The 22750-nt window shown below is 42.8% G+C and overlaps 4 protein-coding genes across 4 annotated transcripts in view; 2 read left to right on the forward strand and 2 right to left on the reverse strand.

Moving 5' to 3' along the window:
- Positions 1-22750, forward strand: part of LOC311001380 (uncharacterized protein) — a 199170-nt gene that overhangs the window by 102439 nt on the left and 73981 nt on the right. The gene's annotated exons all lie outside the window — the stretch shown is intronic.
- LOC311001346 (coxsackievirus and adenovirus receptor homolog) overlaps positions 1-22750 on the reverse strand; it is a 173587-nt gene that overhangs the window by 47224 nt on the left and 103613 nt on the right. The window lies entirely within an intron of this gene.
- LOC311001646 (myelin-oligodendrocyte glycoprotein-like) lies at positions 7301-13101 on the reverse strand. The gene is made up of 3 exons (XM_083992757.1): positions 12989-13101; positions 9825-10154; positions 7301-7892 (listed from the first exon to the last, which is right to left on the reverse strand). The coding sequence occupies exons 1-3, from the start codon at positions 13059-13061 to the stop codon at positions 7816-7818; spliced, it is 480 nt and encodes a 159-aa protein (XP_083848883.1). The 5' UTR covers positions 13062-13101; the 3' UTR covers positions 7301-7815.
- On the forward strand, positions 15373-20905 carry LOC311001449 (uncharacterized protein; the record flags this gene model as incomplete). Its single annotated transcript, XM_083992535.1, has 7 exons — positions 15373-15403; positions 16903-17169; positions 17249-17494; positions 17587-17784; positions 18168-18260; positions 18903-18989; positions 20641-20905. 7 exons carry the CDS (start codon positions 15373-15375, stop codon positions 20715-20717), a joined length of 999 nt encoding a protein of 332 aa, XP_083848661.1. The 3' UTR covers positions 20718-20905.

The raw sequence follows: 22750 nt of genomic DNA on the forward strand, positions 1-22750 counted from the left end.
GACTCTGTAGAGCTGCTCTCAGATCAGTTTATGGAAGAACTGAACATCTGGCTGAGGATCAATCAATCAATAAATAAATACTTAAATGTTTGAAATTTGTTTATTTGGATAAACCCCTGTACATCATTAATACATCATCAATAATATGGAAAAAAAGGATTTGGATAAAATGAAAAACAAGTATTTTCTTTTTACATTCATTTATTTCTTTAATTGATACGAGACAGTTTGATTCACAGAAACAGGAAGTGACATTAGAGAGAGTTCAGATCATCAACCTGTGATTTTACTGAAGAATCATCAAGACTCATTGATTATCAGATAGATAGATAGATGAATTTATTTGTCCTTTACAAGGAATATTGTATCAGTGATTGGTTGTGATAGATCCCGTCAGACTCTCTGTGGTGTGATGGTCGAACTTGATAGTCAGACAAATCCACTTCCTGTTTTCAATAAAACTTAAACTTAATTTTATTTATATAACACTTTTCATGATTGGAGCTTCACCAGGTTAAGAAATGAAAAAGAGATGATCTTATAAAACAAATGAACACTTATCAAAAATAATCTAAATAGAAACTATGACTGAAAATAAACTAAAATAGTGGGATACAAAGGCAACAAGATTAGACCATGTAAAACAATAATAACATACATAAAGATCAAATCTGATAAAAAATAACAGCCTGAAAGAATTCAAATTAGGGAAATCAATCAAAAAAGATGAGTCTCGAGTCCCGAGCTCCTTTTGAAGAAACTTCAACAGTCTCTGCGGTCAGGTTCAGCTGCCTTCCTGTGTGTTTTAGCTCCAACATGTGGTAGCTACGGTTAAAAGTTAAAAATATCTAGTTATTCACAGCATGTTAGGCCTCCGCTCCTCCTGCACTGCAGTGTTGCAATGTGTTGTGTCTCGTCCAGAGAGCGATCCAGCTGCCGTCTACTCTGCAGTGAGGACTCAGGACGTCACCTATGGACCAATAGTCATCAAAGACAAGAGATCAAAGACGAGAGGTACAGCTGCTCTTCTTCTTCTTCTTCTTCACCATCATGGTCCAACACCAGAACCAGTTCAACTCCTCCCAGTTTGGTCTGACACCATTAAGACCAGTTTATTCTGACAAACTGTCCGTTCAGTGATTCTGCTTTGGTATCACCCACTGAAGGTGATGAGTGTTGTCTATTGATCTATCAGTGATTGATTGATTTATCAAATCTGTATCAGGATATTAATCAGTGGACAGAGCGGAGACGTTCAGCTGCTTCTCTAACAACTTTTATCTTTTTTTAAACCTCTACATGTAAAACCACAACAGCAGCTTCCTCCTGTAGACAACACTGAGCTGTCGTCTGAAGCTTCTTCTTTTTTCTGCTCTGTCCAATGATGCTCATGCACACGGTGTCACATGGTGTGTTTGAGGCTGTTGTTCACAGCAGAAGTGTCAAGATTCTCTGAAAACAAACAAATATTTATAGAGCTCAGACTTGACCTTAGTAGCATCACATGTCCCGTCCTCATCAGGGTCCTAAATTCAGCAATAATAATAATAATAATAATGTATAGGAGTAAGAAAATCCTGCTGGTTTTGCCATGACTCAGTCAGAAGAAGAAAATCCAATTTTCAGTGAATTAAGTTATTAATCAGTAGGGCTTTATAATTTAGAGAGCAAGTATTGAGCAGCATGAAAGCTGAAGTCTGTTTTGTTTTCCAGAGAGGGAACCAGCTGCACTTCACTCAACAGTGAGGACGGACAACGTCACTTATGGACAAGTAGCAAACAGGACCAGAGGTAAAGCTGCTCTGCGTTTTGTATTAACTGGAGACGTGTGAGGGAGGACTGGTTGACTCCAACGTAAAGGGCATTACAGTAATGCATGTGCAATGATGTGTTGAAGGCATCGATTACTCTTTAAAAGTGCTTTTGTGAAAGGAAAGGCTTCACATTTGCCAGCTGCCTATAAGGTGAAAAAGCTGAACTTGACTAACTTGACAGTTTAAAATGACTGTCCATCTTAAAACCCAAATTTGAGACTGTTGACTGTTACAAATATATTGTCTTTTCACTTTATTAGGATCAGATTCCGTGGGTAGAAATGCAATTGACTGAACTGTGTGTCTCTGTTCAGAGTGAGTCACCGGAGTCAGAGGTCGTCTACTCTTCAGTGAGGACGGCCTTCACACCTTCACACCAAGGGGGCAGTTGTGGGTCTGAGAAGTGAAGTTCACTTCTGCGTTCAAAAAACTGCAATCCCCTCTTCTTCCTCTGGGGGCTGGTGTCAGAAAGCAGCATTCTCCATAGACCCCCATGTTAAAATCACCCACTTTACATCCTCAATAAACATGATCAAAGCCTGGTGTCACAACGTTTTCTGGTCTCAATTGATAGTTTCTACCCCCGCACACACTCTGAGGGGGTTTAACTCTACCGTTTTACTGTTATTAGGTTAAAACTCTGGCCAATTAGGGTGCGGAAACGTTGAGTGACAGGTCCGGAGCAGTCTATGGACAGCTGCTTCGAGGCCAGTGGGCGGGTTCTCGGCCGGTAAATCCAACATGGCGCTGTTCAGGCCGCCATGTTGGAGTCACAAAAATGACTCCTGGGTGAGGGATCCCTCCTCTGTTGCTCACCCTGAGGTTTCTCAGATTTTTCACTGTTTCACTGTTTTCCATGGAGTTTTTCCTCAGTGGATGTGAGGGTCTAAGGACAGAGGACGTTGTTATGATGGGATGTAAAGCCCTTTGAGACAAACTGTTTGTAAAAACGGGATATACAAATAAAATTGCCTTGCCTTGCCTTGCCAAAACCAATGGGTGACGTCACGGATGATACGTCCATTCTTTTTACAGTCTATGCTTCATACCTGTCCCCCCACTGACGTCCTGTTGCTGCAGCCCCTCCTGTTGTTGTCATGGTTTATTCTTAGTGAAACATATGAACAAAATAATGTGGATAAGTTGGTCAAAGTCCTTCAGGACAGAGTCCAACGTGTCTCTTGTGTTGTCAACCCTTCATTTCTACATGTGATGATGTTCACCATTTGTCCAGTGGCTGATGAACTTATTGTCTTTCCTGTTTTCTGTATTTTATTATTATTAACAGTTTGTTCCTGCAGCAGTGGTCTGGTTTCTCATTAACATCAATAAACTCTGGTGTCTTCACTTGTTTTCTCTCGTGTGGTTCTTTGGGTTTCACACATATTATGGAAAATGTGACTAGCACAGACTAAACTGGAGTGGCCACTCACTCACTCAGAAAAACGTTGTGATTTTTAACACATAGATGTTGAATTCTGGTGTATACTCTGAGGAGAAAATAGAGGGAAAAGACAACATTGCTTCAATTGCTTTTAAAAAAGAACAAATAAAAAAAGCAGATTTAGTACTGACTGAGGTTTCTATCATTGTAATGGTCGAAGGGCAGAAGTGGTGGAAGAAGACAGTGTGGCCTGAAAGAGGCTCATGTTGAAGCAGAGGAAACTGGTCCAGGCCAAAAGATTAAAAAACGGAGTTTTGTTTTTGCTCTCCAGCCACAGCTCCGAACTAGACCAGTTTCATACACTCCAGCCATTCTTGCCTATTCTTACGGTCAAATATTAAATATGAAAGGAGGCTCCCACATTCTTGAGCTTTACAGAATAATGCTGAATAATCAGAGCTGACATGTCCTGGGATTTTATTCCAGATAGATTTTCAGCCTATTATGATTATATAATGCTGCTGCACTATGGTGTGCCTGGTGACATGTTGATGTCTTGGATGCTGTTTTTTGTCTTGTGTCTGTAGTGCCTGCTGCAAACCCAATTTCCCTCGGGATATTAATACAGGGATGCAAACGGGTCAGGACCAAAAAAGAGAGGAATTTCCCGGGGGGGGGGGGGGGGGGGTACATTACAATATCACGGAATTTCCAGTAGTTCAACCCCAACCAAGTATTGAGTGCATATAGATGGACATAGTTTTCAGAAGGCCAACATTTCTATATTAAAAATGCTTAAAAAAAAACAACCTTTGCAATATTTCCATTTTGGAGATACTGATTTTTAGGTCTTCACTGAATGTTAGTCATAATTATTACTATTAAAATAAACTGAATAAATAAATACATGGGATGTGTCATTCAGTGTGTAATGGACATATAGGTCTATATAATGTGTTAGTTTCACTTTAATTGAACACATTCTACATCGCGGAGGCGACGTCTTTCCACTCAGGGCTTCCTTCACCTCTGAAACGGGGCAGAGCTCCGTGGAAACACCTGCCTGATACAGCAACGTAGGGAACCGTGCATGTCCGCGGCCACAGCTCCACATGCACGGGGGGGAAACGGCGTCGCACCGATGTACGCGGATACGCGCCGCTTTAATGAGCGCGCATGTCGCGCGTCTACATTGGAGGTGAATAGGTCGGCTGTTATCAGTATAATCAGAGACAACCATGAATGAGTTCGCCTCAGTTTCACGTGCTTGTCACTGTCAGCCTGTTAGAAAAACATTTTACTGACCCCAGCTGAGACGCTGAGACCCCCCCCCCCCCCCTCCCAAAAACAAAAACTCTTCGGATCTGAACGATTCACACAAGTCACCTAATTGGTCATGAAAAAAGCGAGTTTCGCTTTTCGGCGCGCTGTTTGCATCCATGTTAATAAAAACTGAACTGAACTGAACTGAACTAATTAGCCTACCTTTTACAGCAGGTACAAGAATTAATGCTAGTGTATCTAGTGGTCGGCCCGTTACAACTCCAGCTTGATGAGCAGGGCGAGTGCTTTGCTTTTGCGGTGCTGTGTGAGCACACGGATGAAAAGAGTGAAGAAGAGATGAAACTATCTTCTTATTTGTGCTTTTTCCAGCTGATTTTTCAAATACTGTAATAAATCTTGTCTATATTCAGTTTATGGTTAATCTATTATTTTCATTCTCAACTTCTAAAAGTTTGATGGACTGTTGTTTAATAAGGGGGCACAAGGGGGCGTACAGCCGGCCTCACAGAGTCTGGTCTGTTCACCATCACTGATCAGTTAAAGTCCAGTTTAAACCAGTTTCAGCCTCAGTTTGTCCTGGAGCCACTCAGCTGATGTGAGGTGTTACCTGCAGCAGCAGCCAGCAGGGGGCAGCACCACACTTCACTTGAACACTGGGACTCTGTAGAGCTGCTCTCACATCAGTTTACGGAAGAACTGAACATCTGGCTGAGGATCAATCAATACATAGATACTGAAATCTATAAATACACAAATATATATATAAAAAAAGTCAAAGCAAAACACCTATTCTGTATTTTTATATTTATTTATTAAATTCGGGAGACAGTGGGATTAAGCTGAAACCATATGAGCTGGAGAAAGAGTGCAGAGTGTGTTAATGTGAAGCGCCGTGATCTTAGTTAGCCTTAGTTTGTGTCAAAAATATCTGTACATCAATGTATTCAATATGTTAACAATGTTTGTCAATGTGATTAGCTATATTGTTTTATTCAGATGTAATCCACATAGCAGCAACTTCAAATCAAACATATTGTACATAGTGGATGATGAAGCAGGATTTCTTTTGAATAAGGGGGCTAGGGAAATATAATTCTATATTTCATTTTAGCTTCATGTCTGACTGCACGCCATTTAATCTTCCACAGACTGTATGTGATGGTTTTCAGGTTCCTACATTACCTAACATCATTTGGCCTCTTTACCTCAGGAGGATGATGAACCACATCGCTCTGACTCAACAGTTTCACTTCAGGATTTTCACTAATCCTGCTTTTTCTTCTGAGCTTCAACTAGGAATGCACATTTTGATTTTTTTCTTCTGATCAACACTTGTTAACCGATTATTAACTGTTAACCGACAAGATTAAAAGATCAAAATGCTTATTAAAACAATGTTTAAAAAAAAAAATCATTTATTTTAAAACAGGACAGAAAAGTTAAAAAAAGAAAGAAAAAAAGGGATGTGAAACTACTAAAATTAAATTAACAGTAACTACTTAATATACATTTACTCAAACACAAGTTTTTCCCATTTTTGTTATGCATTTCTACCTCGTTTTGATTTGTTACAATTCTAGAATATGAATCAGTTGTTATTGAATAAATAGACCTAAAATAATCTTTCCAGGGAATCAAAGTGTTTTTTTGTTTTTTGCCGTTACAAAATACACGTGCTGCAACAGCTGAGCAGCTTCACATCCGCTGCGCTCTGTCTCAGCTGATCAACGCTCAGATGGCTGATAGATCGTCCAATGTTGAACTGTTTTTAACCAAAGTGCAGCACAAACACCAGGCTGAAGAGAGAGGAACAGCAGAGTACTGTACTGTTTCTTTTTTTCCCCTTTATTGCAGCGCCGTTGTTACAGGTGATCACATGTATGTCCGTGTAGCTACATTTATTGTCTGACTTCCCTCACTGGGACTGAGCTGCATAACTGGCTCATACTGTCAGTCCTCTTGTGTAACTTTTTGCTGTTAACTCTTTCGCGACCAAAACCGTTTTTTTACAGATTAGGATAATAGACACTCTGAGGTAGCCTGTGTGTGAATATGGTTCCTCTGATATGTAAAACTGTTTTAAACTAAAATCAAAACATAATGTTTTTTATAAACTGTGTGATCTTGGTTTTGTTTGAGTAATCGTTCTCCTTGAACGCTGCTCTGGGGACAGCGTGCAGCGCTGTGCGGCTGTCGGCTACAGTGTTGCCACTTTCTCGCTGAATCTGGCGACTTTCCAAACCCTCTTGGCGACTTTTTTTTGTTGACAAAAGCGACCGACGACAAATCTGGCGAGTTTTTCCGGTGCTGTTACAAACGTTTCTGGTTTGGAGACTCGGATCTGAAAGCCCGTTATCACGGCTGTTTTCACGGTGCAGCGGAGCGGGCGCTGAGCAGCGGGGGCTGTGACCGGCCGCCCCCGCCACAGAGCACTCATCGCCGGCCAGTCACACAGCAGTGTCCCGGAGCTGCTGCGCTGCGGCCAGAGACCCACACCGCTGCACCGCTGCTCTCCACGCTGCCACACCCCCCAGATTTGCCTACAAATACATTTATTTAGCCGTAGAAATGATTTGGGAGACGCCACACTGCAGAGTAGCGGTAAAATGAGCAGATTGCCACTTGAAACAAAAGTGCGTTTTTCTCTGAAACTAGAGCGGGAGCTCCGTTTTTGGAGAAACCCAGCTCTCTTCTCCTCCTTCCTACTCACGAACGAAACGGCGGAAAAACTCGCCGTTTTTTCGAGGAGCACGTTGGAAAGTCACTCTTCAACCACGTGAAAACCGTTTGTTTCTAGGTGATGTACAGAGTTCGCTTCGACGTGAGAAAAAAGGTTTAAAAAAATAGCCAAAAACATGTGGTCTGGAGCGGATGTGCTGAGGAATTAGTGTGGTCGCGAAAGAGTTAAATGTGACGGAAGAGGCACCCATGAAGTCTGCACGCCCCCATGAGTTGACGACATAAGAAGCTAATAAAAAAAAAATAACCGTTAGTATTAATCAGTCAAAGTTCTTGTTATCGGTTAACAGTTAAACGGTTAATCATGTGCATCCCTAGCTTCAACTTACACAGAATAAACAGATTAAAATGAATAAATAGACTTATTAATGCCAAAGCATGCGCTGTATAAGTAAGATATGAAACACAATGTGCAGGAACAGTTTCAGCGTTAGGAATGAAGAGGTGCGTTGTTGGCCGGTCCCTGAAGAGGTCGATACACCGAAGCCACCTGGGTGTTATAGGTGTGAGATGTCACCAGGAAACAATCAGCTCAATGTTTCTCAGTCTCGTTGTTAAATCTGCTCTGTGCGTTTCCTCCATTTCTCACTGACATCAGCAGATGGTAAAAGCAACAACCAGAGCAGTTGTTAGACAAACTCCCAGTCCAGCATGCGTGTTCTTGACTCCTCCTGCAGAGAGAAGCAGAGAGAGAGAGGTGTCAGCTGATCAGTCTTCAAACATTATCTACTGCACTCTGATCACATGACTCAGACCAGATGTTTCCTACAAAGTCATCAACATCTGGACAAAACTCAAACATCTGATCTGTGGTGGTTCATCATCAACAACCAGGAAGCTGCAGTCAGTGACGACGAATTTTGACGAGACTTTTTAATATCATTTTAGTCTTTGTCACTCACCAAAGACTGGATTCAGTTAAAATCACATTTTAGTCTTTTAGTTTAGTTTAAGTTAAAATTTAGTCTCTTAGTTTTAGTTTTAGTCTCATTTTAGTCGTTCAATGCGCAAATTACTGTTGTTTAAAAGGAACCCCGGCTATGATGACATACAGGCCTGAATAAACCATGATTGTTCTCTTCTAACTTAATATGTTTTTAATAAACTATTGCCATTGTTTAGTACATATTATTCTCCCAGCCACATTGTGTCACGTTTGGTTGCAATTTCCAGTCAAAAGGCAACAAGAAAACTGATGAGAAGAGGAGAAATGTGGGAAGCCGAGGTTTTGCTCTCGCCACTTCTCGTCAGATGTGTTTTAGGCATTTAGTCGACCACAGCTGCTAAATGAGCCAACTGGAGCGAGGGAATATAAACGAAAACTGCAGACGGCACAAACTCTTGAACTGGTGTATTATTTTGATCAAGGCATTGAGGAAGGTTGCAGAGATGTTCACAAGTCTTTTTTTGCAAATCCAAGTCAAGTCTCAAGTCTTTGGTCACGAGTCCGAGTCAAGTCTCAAGTCTCTAAAAAATAAAAGTCTCCTGTCTCTTCTGGTTGTAATGACCCTTTATCATCTGCTCCTATCCGCTCTACTAAAGATACTGCACAGCTATATCTAAGAGATTCAAAGCATTTACTGTAGGTTATTATCACTCCTTTATCTATACAGTATTGATTAGTTGTTTATTATATGATCACTTTAAACAGGATATTGCAATGCAATATGAGGAAAACACACAATGAAAGCTTTCCTTTAAAGGAAACTGTATTCTGAGTCAAGAAAGAATCAAGGCTGCTCTGCCTCTCTGCACTGGCCTTTTCTCTTTTTTTTGCTTTGTTGAATTCAGAAAACCCAGATGAACAACATGGAAAATGATTTAGGCTGTTAATTATAGGTCATAAGATCTGTATGGTATGGTACCTATAGCTCACATCTTTATGTGCAGCAAAACCTTTCTGGAACCGCATGTTCCTGAGAGAAGAACTGGTTGTTATTATTTTTTTAATTAGCTCCGTCAACTCGTGGGGGGGTGTTTGCGACTCGAGTTCGAGTCGCAAACTCGAGTCCCCATCTCTGGAAGGTTGTAATCCAACTTGTCCGGCCGGTCAGCGTCAGCTTTTTCATCACATTTTTACTTGTCAGTTCATCATGAACAGAGATTTCGATTTTTAGTTTTTTGTTGTCAGCACTTCTTAAATGTACTTTCTCGTTACAAATTAGTCACGGAATAAAGGGTCCTCAGCAAAAAGTTTTTAATTAAGTTAGTTAATGGCTCCATTTTAGATAAATCTATGGTTTTGTCTCTATGGTTATTTTGTTATTATTAGTGGTGGTGGAAATGCTGGTCGAGCCGACCAGCGTTTCTTTACTTTCGGTTTCGTGGCGAGTCATGAGAATAACGCCGCCGAATCTCCGTTTATGGTGGGAACTACGACGGTATGTGATCGTCTTCCAACCTCTGACTTTAATTCTTGATGAATGAAAACATGAGTCTGTCTTGCGCCGGTCAAAGAATTTCACGGTGCGGAGGCTCATAAATGTAGTGTGAAGACACTTCGCTTTAACAAAACTCCTGGTTGTCCCTTTAAGTTTTAGTTGAGAAAGTAAACACTGGCAGCAGCACCAAGACTCTACCTGAGTCTGGACTCTGTGACTCACCTGACTGGACCTTCAGGTCATTGGTCCCGACAAGACGGTCACCTCCCGTGTCTCCAACGTAACACCCGTATCTCCCGGTGTCGCTCACACTGACTCTTCTCAGAACCACAGAAACGTCTCCGTCCTTCATGTTTGGATCCTTCAGCTCCACTCGACCCTGGTAAGACGGATGCTGGTACTGTGGATACGGACGATGCTCTCTGTAGAAGAAGACGTAATGATCTGACTGCAGGTCAGATCTGGTCCACTTCAACAGACTGATCTTAGCGCCTCTGGGGGCTCGACACTGCAGAGTGGCGTCGTCTCCAGGTCTCACTGAATGAGACTCAACTGAAACAAACCAGAGACATCAGGAATTCATGTCAGTGATCGGGGTCTTTATGGAAAACTTTTGTTCTGATGGTTGATATTCAAACAGATGCACAGTCTGAACACTGAAATATGTTTGGCCCCGTGGTGCTTTGTAGTCCGATGGTGAAGAGCATCAGTGGCGTGCACAGACATTTTGAAGGCCAGGGGCGAAAAGGAGAAAAAAGGGCACCTAATAGCGCGTACTCGCTACTGAAGAGGGCACTTTAGCACGCGTTTTGGCTCCTCGATGTGGCTCCTAGAGGGCACTTTCAGGGCTGCCAAGTTTCAGAAAATGACAAGAGTGAGACTGTAGTGACATGGTGTGTTTGGCCGGCGACCACAGGTCGGCGGCGAAAAAAAAATGGTCTTTTTTTAATGTCGATTTGGCCTGTTTTATAATATCAATACCTTAAGACTAAAAAATGTCTATTTGGCCTGTTTTAACACGTGTTTTGGCTGCTAAAGGGCACTTAAGCACACATTTTGACTCCCATGAGGGCACTTTAGCACGTGTTTTGGCTTCCAAGAGGGCACTTTAACGCGCATTTTGGCCCCCAGGGGGCTCTTTAGCACGCGTTTTTCAAACCCCCCCCCCCCCCCCCCCCCCCCCCCCTCCGTGCACGCCACTGAAGAGCATATTGGCAATACATGGCATTCCCCTAGTTTTAAACACATTTAGGCAAATCTGGGCAACAAGAGATGGAATAGGAAGACAACAAGAAGATCAGTATATAAACATTCATTCTGCCTTCACTGAAGCTTAAAGGGATAGTTCACCCAAAATTGAAATTTCTCCCTCATTATCTCCTCCCCCTCATGTGGACTAAGGGCTGGGAGAAGTTTCAGAGTCCTCCGTGGCTTCTCTGAGTTACAGGGGGTCTCGGCGTAGCAGTGCATGTCCATATAACGGTTGCAAATGGATACCAACTGTCTTTGTAACAAAAATACACACCAAAAAACATCCAAATACCTCCATGCTGCTCGTGTGTAATGTCCGTCTTGCATTGAAGCCCCGAAATGAGAAAAATTTAAAAAGTCTATATTTCAAGCTTGTTTGTAGCGGAAGCTTCTCTTCTGGGAAGAGGACGGACCCTGGTTCATCCAAATTTGATGAACCGGGAAGAGGAGCTTCCGCTACAAACAAGCTTGAAATATAGACTTTTAAAAAAAATTTCGGGACAATTTCGCATTTCGGGGCTTCGATACAAGACGGACATTACATACGAGCAGCATGGAGGTATTTGGATGTTTTTTGGTGTGTCTTTTTGTTACGAAGACAGTTGGTATCCATTTGCAACCGTTATATGGACATGCACTGCTACGCCGAGACCCCCTGTAACTCAGAGAAGCCACGGAGGACTCTGAAACTTCTCCCAGCCCTTAGTCCACATGAGGGGGAGGAAATAATGAGTGAAATTTCAATTTTGGGTGAACTATCCCTTTAAGCTCACAGCCTCTGACACCATGAACCAGCTCCTCACTTATGGAGCTGATTGGCCAGATTTGCCGGCGTCGTGCTGAAAAGAGACCGCCCCCGACGGGAATGCGCATCGCCGGCTACGCATTTCCCTCTACAACAACTCTGTGTGGTAACGTTGTGTTATTATCTCATGGTGAATGTGCAGCTCACAACTTGTCCACCAGAGCGTTGTGGAGTTGTTGGATTGTGTATTTGATGAGTTTGATGAGGGAAGGCAGGAAATCCCATAATGAGCCTCCGTAGAGATAGCGTAACAGCTTACACGTATCTCTGCCCTGCCGATCTAAAAACAGCAAACTGCTGTGACTATAGGGATTATGGTGATAGGAGAATTTGACACAATGTTGAAACATCCCTACTACACTCATGAATAAAGGGAAGTCCACCTCTCCCACAGAAGAGAAGAACAAGTTATTACAAAACTCTGATCTGAAATGTGAATGTTCACATTAGCCCTGTCCAGCTGTTAACCTCCTGAAGAACTCTCCAGTCTAAATTTAATGACGGGGTTAAACTGGACATTACATAGAACTGGCAAACGTTTCAGATGGGAGATGTGAACAGTGTAATTAAATGTGTAGGCTACAGCAGACACGTGCTGACAGAGTGTGGAAGATATGGGGAGGAGCATAGGAAAGTGGAAAGGGTAAAGGTTAAATGATGACAGTCTAGATAGAGGTGAAGGAAGTCATGAAGCATCTGTTGGAGTTTCTACATAACACAGCATTAATAGGAAGAACTGAAATTGTGTTTTTATGTTTGTTTTTATGAATGGCTATAAACTGTAACACTCCCAGAAGACTGCCATAAAACACAAAATAATAATATGAGAGCAGAAGTTCCATGAGTGCAGGTGCAACCCCAAACACGTGGTGGAGGTGGAAATCAATAAGCGCACAGTTTGAGTACGAGCAAGACGTTTTTTGAGAGACAATCACACAATCTGAAAGTGAAATCAATAAATATATGCGAACGTGCTCTCAAGGCGGTATAATACGATCTTGAATTATTAAGATGGTAAAATAACTCAATGCCCCGATTAGTTCATTTGAAATGATCCGTGCAGCTTGCAGAGTAGACAATAGGCAGTTCAAAGGTATTTTGCACGCAGCAAAACGTCCCCATGTCTGTAACCAAGCGCACGCAAGTGTTGAGACAAAGGACCGCGACACTGTAACGGAGAGAAGTAACGGGGCGGGATCCGCCATGTTGAGACAGAGAGAGATGAGACAGCTGCTCAGTCTGCACAGTAACTATCTACTGTAAAACTGCAGTAAAACTACTGTAACTGCAGTAAAACTACAGTAACATGGACAGAGAGGTCAGGTCTTACCGTCAGGAGACCGACATGGAGAGAGACACATCAGGAGACACAGGGAGACCGACAACACGGAGGAGCAACACATCTCTACTGTCCGCCGCCATGCATGCACAGTCAAACGGTTTGCTTTCGGTTTCGCCCGCAATGCATTCTGGGTAAGTTGCGCCATTTGCGGAGTGTGTGCGGCGCATCCGAAAGTTGACCTGATGCAAATGGATCCGTGAGACGAGGGGGCAGACAGAGAGCAGCGGGGGAGGTCTGTCGGCGTTTCACGGTGTTTATCCGCAGCTCGTGACTCTTCAGTAAACACCCGCCGACCTATGCCGCCGACCGCCACGTCCGGGTTTAGAGAGAAGTAGAGCACTGGCAAAGGGAGTAAGGACAACACGCTGATGGTGGAATATGGGAAGAACTGACATCTCTGTTGGTGAATGAGCAAGTGTGGTGTTTTCAACAATTTAAGGACATTTATAGATCACCCACGTTAATAGCATCATTGAGGATCCTTTACAGATAAATATTAACACATAGGCCAGTAAAAAACAAAACAAAACAGTTGTCTACATTAATATTTCAATCTACATTTTATAATAAACAAATTATAAGTATAATTTGATATGACCAAGACACCTAAAAACAAAAACACGGCCGTTTTCATCAATTTACAAGCAAGTGGGCAACACATTGGAGTGAATGGGTTTTCTGGGCACTTTTGCAATACCCACATCCTGCCACTAGGGGCGCAAAACCCTTACCACGGGAGTCAATGGAGGTGTCCTTACTCTCTTTTACAGTGCTCTAGAGAGAAGGTGGATGTTTTTTTTTTTTTTTTATTGCTTTATTGCAAAGTGCAAAATACAAGACAAATAAGCATATTCAAATGCAGTTACACAAGTTGTTGCTTTCAGAACTGGGGTGTAGGATATAAATAGAACAACAATATAAAGTAAAGCAATGGAAAAGAAAAAAAAATCTTATAGGGGATCAATCAAATGTAAAAGTTGATAAACTGTCATACAGCAATAGGGCTTTCTTTGATTGCATACGTTTTAATGAATCAAAGTAAAGGTGCAGTTCTTTTTTTTATATGTTGAAACGTGGGGTAGTTTTTGAGAATTTACATTTGTGTAGAAAGTATTTGGCGAGTATAACCAAATTATTTATGTTATATTCTAGTTTTCTGTTCTCCATTATGAAACCAAATCTCACATTATTGTAAGTCAACGGTGGCACATCTATATTATTATTGGTTATCCAACTTTTGCACTTTTGAAGTCTTTCCAAAACAAATCAGATAGATTGCAAGAGAACATTAAATGTTCAAGTGTTTCTACTGCCCAAAAAAGTTCACATGCAGCAGAAATATGCCTCTCAACGCAACTATGTAAATTCTGCCCCAATACTAACTTGTAAATCAGAAATGTAAATCATACATAACCTCGCTGGTTGTAGCATGGAAAGTTTGCGGTAAGTTCTTTTTTAAAAATTATTATTTTATTGCTTTATTAACAATACAGCATACAGACCATTAGCCTACGGTTGTAGGGGTCGGTCTGCCAGATTTTCAGATTGACCATGCGTGGTGTTGCCATGGATAGACCAAGTAAACATGATTTGAAGAGCTTTTAGTTTATCTTTTTGCTTAAATCTTGCAGCAGTACAGTAGCTAACTATACTGGTAAAGAATGAAAAGAAGTTTTGTACCGGTAGTTTCATATTTATACCAGTAGAAAGTGAAAAAGATTAAGAGTCAACTATTTTCATAAGTTTGTGTGAGTGGACATTGGATGTTAACTGTACAGCAGGGTGGGTATGAGTACGAGTAGTTCACATTATAATCAATATTTCAGTGGTTGTTTGGTAAATGTAAATGTTTAGTTAAAGTAAAGTGAAACTTCAGTCTCAGTACTGAAGGTGAAGGATGTCAGGTGAGGTGTCACCTGACTCCCTCTACTGGCCAGTTGCTGCTGCTGCTGCTGCACCATAACATGGTAATTCACTGGTCATGCTTTTCATACTATGTTTATGTATATTATGGGACAGTTTGCTGTTTTCTTGACCACAGAGCACTAAACAGGAGGGATGATGAGTTCAGGAGTGGACAAGGAGCAGATGAAGAAGCTTTTACAGGAGGAAGCTGGACAACAAACTGTGTCACACTTTATACAGTGAAGACTCCAGAAAAACCATGTTAAACCTTCAGAGCCATGACATCCACTCTGTCTGTACAGGACACATTCAGGGAACCACCGTACATATCTGCATGCACTGTCTTTGAGTCTACATGATATGAAGCATTCGTGGACATGTGTCAATAGCACCTTCATCAAGACAGGAAGGAAGTCTCTGTCGACTACTTTGACCTCGCAGTGAGAACTCATATAGCAGGTGAGACAATGGACGACACATCTCTGCTGAGGCTGCTCTGTAAGTACACACTCAGACACTTATCAATATAAGTATAATAACTGATGTTTGTATTAAAGTGTTGTGGAGGTCGACCTGTTAAAGCTGATGTCATGTCTCTGCAGGTCTGATGTCTCTGCTCTGCTGCAAAACACACACAGGTCAGTGAACGCCTCTTTTCTCAGTCTGAATGTGACCAACAACAGGATGAGCTCAGGTTGTAGCAGTGACTGTCAGGAGTCAGAGAGGCAGACAGAGCCGTGGCTACAGGCTGAAGGGAAGAAGACGACAACCAGAAACAGGCTCCAGAAAAACACTAGAGACAAAGGCCCAGTCCCATTTCTCTTCCCTTAACACCAGCACTCGGTTTGGAGTGGCCTCCAAAGGGAGATTCCCCTTGATGATGAAGTGAGAAGCATTAGAATTAGAGACCGTACCCTACTACGCAATGGGACAACACTTTTCCATGGTTTCCATTCATGTAAGTTGTGTTGCCTGCCGCGTGGGCTTTAATGATCTTCCTTCGTTTGACAAATCAATGACGAAGAAATGCAGGAAACAGAAGACGCATTTGCCGTGTTCTTGCTCTGATTGTTTTATTTCAGGTATGTCAACTTCTCTATTATGACGTTGTGTTAAAGTCAGCTGGTGGCGAATTCACGTACAGCCTGCTAGACCTGTTGTTGATGTTGAGAAAAGACAACTTGATGGTATTGTTAAGTATCAAGGGTAGTTCTATCTTGTATCACGTTTGAAGTCTGACTCCGACCTCCCTCCGATTGAAGGGGTAGTTTTAGCAGCCGTGTCCACCGGGCGCGCTTTCAGCACTCTGAGCGCCCGCGAACAACAGCCGTGTCCACCAAATGCGCTCTCTCTCTCTCTCTCTCTCAGAATGCCGCCGTAACCAGGTAACAAAACGAGCTGTCACACTTCCGAGCCGCTTGACGAGTGGCACGCTGTTCCAAAAGTTGAACAGATTTCAACTCTGAGCGCTGCGACAAAAAAGGAAGCGCCAAGAGCGTTTTTTCAACTGAGGGCGCTGAGCGGTGTGAGCGCTGAACTCCATAGGATTTGAATCGAAAGTAGACGCCCAGAGCGGTGACAGCACGTCCGGTGGACACGGCCCCTTAAGGGTTGAAAAGCTCTTCTCCTAGCTCTTAAAAGAACTCGCAAAAGCAAGCGCAAGGGTCAAAATCGAGTGGAAGTGGGTAAAATGGGACAGGGCCAAAGACTCAGGCTGACTGGTTGAACTGATCTGGGATCAGATAGTCACTGCAGTTCCTCACACATGTTCTCCTGTAGTATGGTTAGATTATAAATGAGTTGTTTTCAGCCTCATTAACGTTACTTTTCTGATGCACTGAAGACACATGATGTGATGAAGTAGTAACAACACTTCGTGGTCAACTTAATGCTGATGGCAGAACTTCACAAAATGATTGTAATGAACACTTGGATGATTAGATCAAGAGTTTTATTTGGTAAGTTTGTTCCGATACTCAAATCCTCTCCTCCCTCAGCCCGTAATACTGTGAGTCCCAGCAGCTCTCAGCTGTTTCAAGGAGGCTCAGTGTCTCTGAGCTGTGAGGAGGACGACAGCTCTGCTGGATGGAAGGTGATGAGGAACACAAGCAGAGACACCAGAGCTCAGTGTGGCGTCGACTGGGGAACTTCAAATGGTTCCTCCTGTAGAATCGGCTATGTTGACCAGTTTGACAGTGGAGTTTACTGGTGTGAGCTGAGAGAGGGAGCAACAAGCAGCAGCAGCATCAACATCACTGTGACTGGTAAGATCAGACTGTGGAGTCAGTGTTGATGAAGCTGTGTGGAAATGGATCAACTGCTGTACTTTGTCTCTGTGTTGAGGTGGACCAGTGATCCTGCAGAGTCCTGTCCTCCCTGTGATGGAGGGACATGATGTCACTCTGAGCTGTCAATCAAAGGAGACCCCTCCCTCCAACCCCCCAGCTGCTTTCTATAAAGATGGCTCCCTCATCAGGACTGAGCCTACACGTCACATGACCATCCACCATGTTACCAAGTCTGATGAAGGCCTCTACAGCTGTAACATCACAGGTCACAGGTCTCCACCCAGCTGGATCACTGTCACAGGTCAGGAGGTCAAAGGTCAGATGTTTGATAAAAAGAGTTGGGGAAAGGAAATCACAAATCAGCTCCATCTTTTACTTTTTTTTTTATTTCAGAGAGACCGCCCACCACCACACCTGGACCTACAACCTCCACATCCTCTTCTCCTGGTTCCTCCACCACCTCCCCTCCTCCTACTCTCTCTGTGCTGCTGCCTGTTGCATCTGTCTGTGTTCTACTTCTACTGCTTCTACTATTTCTACTGGTTCTGCTGGTTCTGTTGGTGAGACAGTGTGGCCAGAGGAAACCTACAGGTGAGATTCAGATTTAGTTTTGTAAATTGGGCTCGGTAAACCGACACAAAGCTTTTGCTGGTGTGAAACCCCTAAAGTTGGACAAGACCAGGTTCTGACTGGTTCAGTCTGTTTTAGATGAGTCCTGCCAGCAGACATGAGCCCTCACATCAGCAGTTGATGACATAACTTTGTGTGCACTAGAGTTGGAAACTTGTTATAAGGTTTGAACAAGGGTACTAAACCAGGCAATCTAACTACATATGAGAAGAACTGCCATGTCCAGCTGTAGGGGAACGATACAGCTCAGATTGTGGAGATCTGTGGCTCCTCTCTGGGCTGTGATTGGACCAGAGACAAAGTGTCCTGCAGTGTCCTCATGTGATGTGTTGTGTCCCGTCCAGAGAGCGATCCAGCCACTGTCTACTCTGAAGTGAGGACTCAGGAAGTCACCGATGGACAAATAGTCATCAAAGACGAGAGATCAAAGACGAGAGGTACAGCTGCTCTTCTTCTTCTTCTTCTTCTTCTTCTTCTTCTTCTTCTTCTTCTTCTTCTTCTTCTTCTTCTTCTTCTTCTTCTTCACCATCATGGTCCAACACCAGAACCAGTTCAACTCCTCCCAGTTTGGTCTGACACCATTAAGTCCAGTTCATTCTGAGAAACTGTCCGTTCAGTGATTCTGCTTCGGTATCACCCACTGAAGGTGATGAGTGTTGTCTATTGATCTATCGATGGATTGATTAATTGATTTGTAAAATGTGTAGCAGGATACTAAAGAGTGGACAGAGCAGAGTTCAGCTGCTAGTCTAACAGCTTTTAGCATTTTTTAACTTTGCATGTAAAACCACAGCAGCAGCTTCCTCTTTTTGATTCCACTGAGCTGAGTTCTGAAATTCTCACCACAACTGTTTTCTGCTCTGTCCAATGATGCTCATGCACAATGTGTCACATGGTGTTTGAGGTTGTTGTTCTCATCAAATGTGTCAAGACAAAGTTATTTATAGAGTTCACACTTGACCTCAGTAGCATCACATGTCCCGTCCTCCTCTTGGTCCTAAGTCCAGCAGTAAATAAAGGACCAGTGTTGGTATCAGCTGTGGTTCCTGCTCTGATCTGAAGTCTGTTCTGTTTTCCAGAGACGGAACCAGCTGCACTTTACTCAACAATGAGGTCTGACGATGCCACTTATGGACAAGTAGTCACCAGAGCAAACAGGACCAGAGGTAAAGCTGCTCTTCATGTTGGAACTTAGTACAGGGAGATTCTGGGGCTAACGGTTCCCCCTGGTTCCAGTCTTTACGGTCTTCACACTAAGTGTAGGGGAATGCAATGCGGATGCTGGGGGCAGAAGAAGAAAATAATAAACAAAGGTTGTTCATACACAATAGTCGTTGTCGTGATATAATCACTTAGGATTACATACCCGTTATCATACATGGTGTCAGAAGTGAGTGACAAGGATCCGAGAGTGACAGAAGCCTACGAGAGGGGCAGTTGAGACGGGAAGAGGAGACGTTCGTGTTGGTGTTGGCGACTTAGCTTCTGAGCTGGTGAGCTGCTAGCTCATTTCTAGGAGAAGGAAAAGAGAGAAACAATGAGACAATGGACCAGATATTCTTTATGCCGCCACTGGGAAGTTGTCCAATGCAACATCTGTTGCACGTCTGCCCGTCCTAGGTGAAGGATCCCTCCTCTGTTGCTCACCCTGAGGTTTCTCCAATTTTTCCCTGTTAAAAGGGTTTTCTTGGGAGCTTTTCCTCAGTGGATGTGAGGGTCTAAGGACAGAGGATGTTGTTGTGATGCCATGTACAGCCCTTCGAGGCAAACTCTTTGTAAAAATGGGCAACGCAAATAAAATTGCCTTGCCTTGCCATGCCTCAACTTTGAGCCTAGCGGCTGGATGCAAAGGATATGCCGCTTTGAGCGATTCAGGATTCCGTTGGGGCTTGCTGAGAAGAGCAAGGAATATCAGGTCTACTCCCTGCTCTATTTGATCAGAGAGAAAAGCAACAAAGTTTTGAACACAATGACTTTGCAGGATAACCAGAGGAAATGATTTTTGCAGAGGTGTGCAAAGCCCTGGGTGAGCAGTGGTTAGGAAGCCCTGTGGCCTCACAGCAGGAAGGTTCAAGGATCAAACCTGTTCCAGTTCCTCCAACAGTCCAGAGATGTTCAGGTTGATCTGTGACTCTATATCACCTGTTGGTGTGAAGGTTTACCTGATGACTGATCGATTATCAAAGTGTTGATTGATTTCCTGATGGTCAACCAGTTGAATAATGGACTGGTTGTGATTCTGTTTGTGATTGTCTCATACATCTGGTCTGATGTCCTTGCAGCTGTATCTCTGAGAATTAACATGATGTAACTGAGAAGATCTGGAGGGGGTTTGATCCAGACCAGGTCAGATTAAACCCTGGACTGTGTGATATGTTGAGACTCTGATCTTCAGTCTTCAGACCAGTTGGGTTTGTCCAGTCTTTGGAGGTTTCATCTTGTCTTCAGGTTCTTCAGACATGAGTCACCTCAAACTTAACATTTCCAATCGGGCCTGGGAACTCCTCAGGATCATAGAATAGTTCTAGAAACTGAGGAACAGTTTGATGAAGAGTTCTTAGAGAATGAAGGTCCACCAGGGACGGTCCAGTTGGTCTGGTCATCAGATACTGGTCTCGCTACCAGGTCATCCACAGAACGAGAGAGGAGAATTTAGGTATAGGACAAGGAAAGGACAGGGTAGAGAACTGGGACATGACAGGTACAGAACAGGTAGAGGACGGGGACAGGACAGGAAGAGGATATGAACAGGTACAGGACAAGACAGGTAGAAGACAGGTAGAACTCATATTGACTGAACTGTGTGTCTGTGTTCAGAGTGTCCACTGGACCCGGATGTCCTCTACTCTTCAGTGAGGAAGACCGTCACTCCTTCACACCTGTCCCACCACTGACGTCCTGCTGCTGCCGCCCCTCCCCCAAATTACATCCTGTCGTTATCATGGTTTATACCGTTTCAACGCCATATCCGGTATGACTTCCGTGTTCCACATAGACTTCCGGTCTTTCCTTCAACACACTTTGACCATGGATGTGTTATATTAACTTTTGTTCTTATAATAGATAGATAGGAAGGGAAGGAGGGAGGCAGCTAAGCTATTTTAGTTTGACCAAATGACACAATAACTGTGGTGTTGTATGGTGAGATTTTGATATTATGACATGCCTACAATACTGCAATAAATATCGTACAGTGGACTTGTTATTGAGATATTGAAATATCGTGAGATTTAGACATCGTTACATCCCTAGTGTCAAACATGTCTCTTGTGTTGTTCGACCTTGATTTCAACATGTGATGATGTTCACTATTTGTCCAGTGGCTGATGAACTTATTGTCTTTCCTGTTTTCTGTATTTTGTTATCATACTATTTGTTCCTGCAGCAGTGGTCTGGTTTCTCAGTGGCATCAATAAACTCTGGTATCTTCACTTGTTTTCTCTCGTGTGGTTCTTTGGGTTTCACAGAGTTCATCTGATGGAAAATGTGTCTTGTTCGTCCTGGTTTTATATGGCTGCCTGCTATTGTGGCCAGGTCTTGCTTGGAAAAGAGATTTCTGATCTCAATGGGCTTAAAGGTTCATAAAAATAACTATAAAATTTCCTTGGGGAATGTTTTTGATAGGGCCACAGGGGCTACTACCGGGAGTGCCACTTCTGTCAACATGGGAATCAAACACACAAACTTTCATATTTCACTGTCTTCTTTGTAGTCTACATTAGGATTCATTTTTAAAGAAGAAAAAGAAGAACTACCAATTATTACTGAACCGTTTCACTTCGGACTGATAGTAGCCTACTTGTCTTTAGGATGACACCAATCATCAATCTGATGTGGCATTTCAAGAGACGAGATTATGCATGATTTGTATGATTTGCAGGCTGCAAATACATTTTTTAAATGTGAATATTCTGTACTATTGTTGTCAGTTAGATAAGTATTTCTAATTAACATGATTCCTTAGTCTCTGGTGACATTTTGAGTGATTTTATTATTACTTGCTGTACATTTCTTACATAGGCTACTGTTCCTTTATGTTTATGTGACAATGTGTTGATGTTGTCGTCCCTGGAGCTCTTCAGCTGGAGAGACATGATGTTACTCTGAGCTGTCAATCAAAGGAGACCCCTCCCTCCAACCCCCCAGCTGCTTTCTATAAAGATGGCTCCCTCATCAGGACTGAGCCTACACCATCCACCATGTTACCAAGTCTGATGAAGGCCTCTACAGCTGTGACATCACAGAACGTGTTTCTGAATGAAGTGAGAGATGAATCTGTGGATGTTCACAGAGTCTGATCAGTTCACCATCACTGATCAGTTAAAGTCCAGTTTAAACCAGTTTCAGCCTCAGTTTGTCCTGGAGCCACTCAGCTGATGTGAGGTGTTACCTGCAGCAGCAGCCAGCAGGGGGCAGCACCACACTTCACCTGAACACTGGGACTCTGTAGAGCTGCTCTCACATCAGTTTATGGAAGAACTGAACATCTGACTGAGGATCAATCATTAAATACTGAAAGAGAGAGAGTTCAGATGAGGCCAATCTGTGATGTTATTGAAGAATCATCCAGACTTGATCAGACATCAAAGATCAACATCAACTCATTGATTATCAGTGACTGATCATCAGAGATCCAGTCAGACTCTCTGTGATGGGACGGTCGCTGGATATAGTCAAACAAACGACATCCTGTTTTTAATCCTTTAAAGGGACAATGAGGAGTTTCTATTTGGTTATAAAAAAGTCTCATATTAATGTGGATGAATCTACGTTACCACTTGTTAATGGTCCATTTTAGATAAATCTATGGTTTTGTCTCTATGGTTATTTTGTTATTATTAGTGGTGGTGGAAATGCTGGGCGAGCCGACCAGAGTTTCTTTACTTTCGGTTTCGTGGCGAGTCATGAGAATAACGCCGCCGAATCT

The sequence above is a fragment of the Trachurus trachurus genome, assembly GCF_905171665.1.
Source record: "Trachurus trachurus genome assembly, chromosome: 18".
NCBI classification, from domain to species: domain Eukaryota; kingdom Metazoa; phylum Chordata; class Actinopteri; order Carangiformes; family Carangidae; genus Trachurus; species Trachurus trachurus.

Excerpts from the sequence above, each read along its gene's own strand:
- LOC311001646 (XM_083992757.1), bottom strand. The coding sequence starts at position 13,061 with ATGTGTTGCTCCTCCGTGTTGTCGGTCTCCCTGTGTCTCCTGATGTGT. Across the intron at positions 10,155-12,988 it reads TCCATGTCGGTCTCCTGACG|TTGAGTCTCATTCAGTGAGA; the intron begins GTAAGACCTGAC and ends GGTTTGTTTCAG. Across the intron at positions 7,893-9,824 it reads TGACCTGAAGGTCCAGTCAG|GAGGAGTCAAGAACACGCAT; the intron begins GTGAGTCACAGA and ends TTCTCTCTGCAG.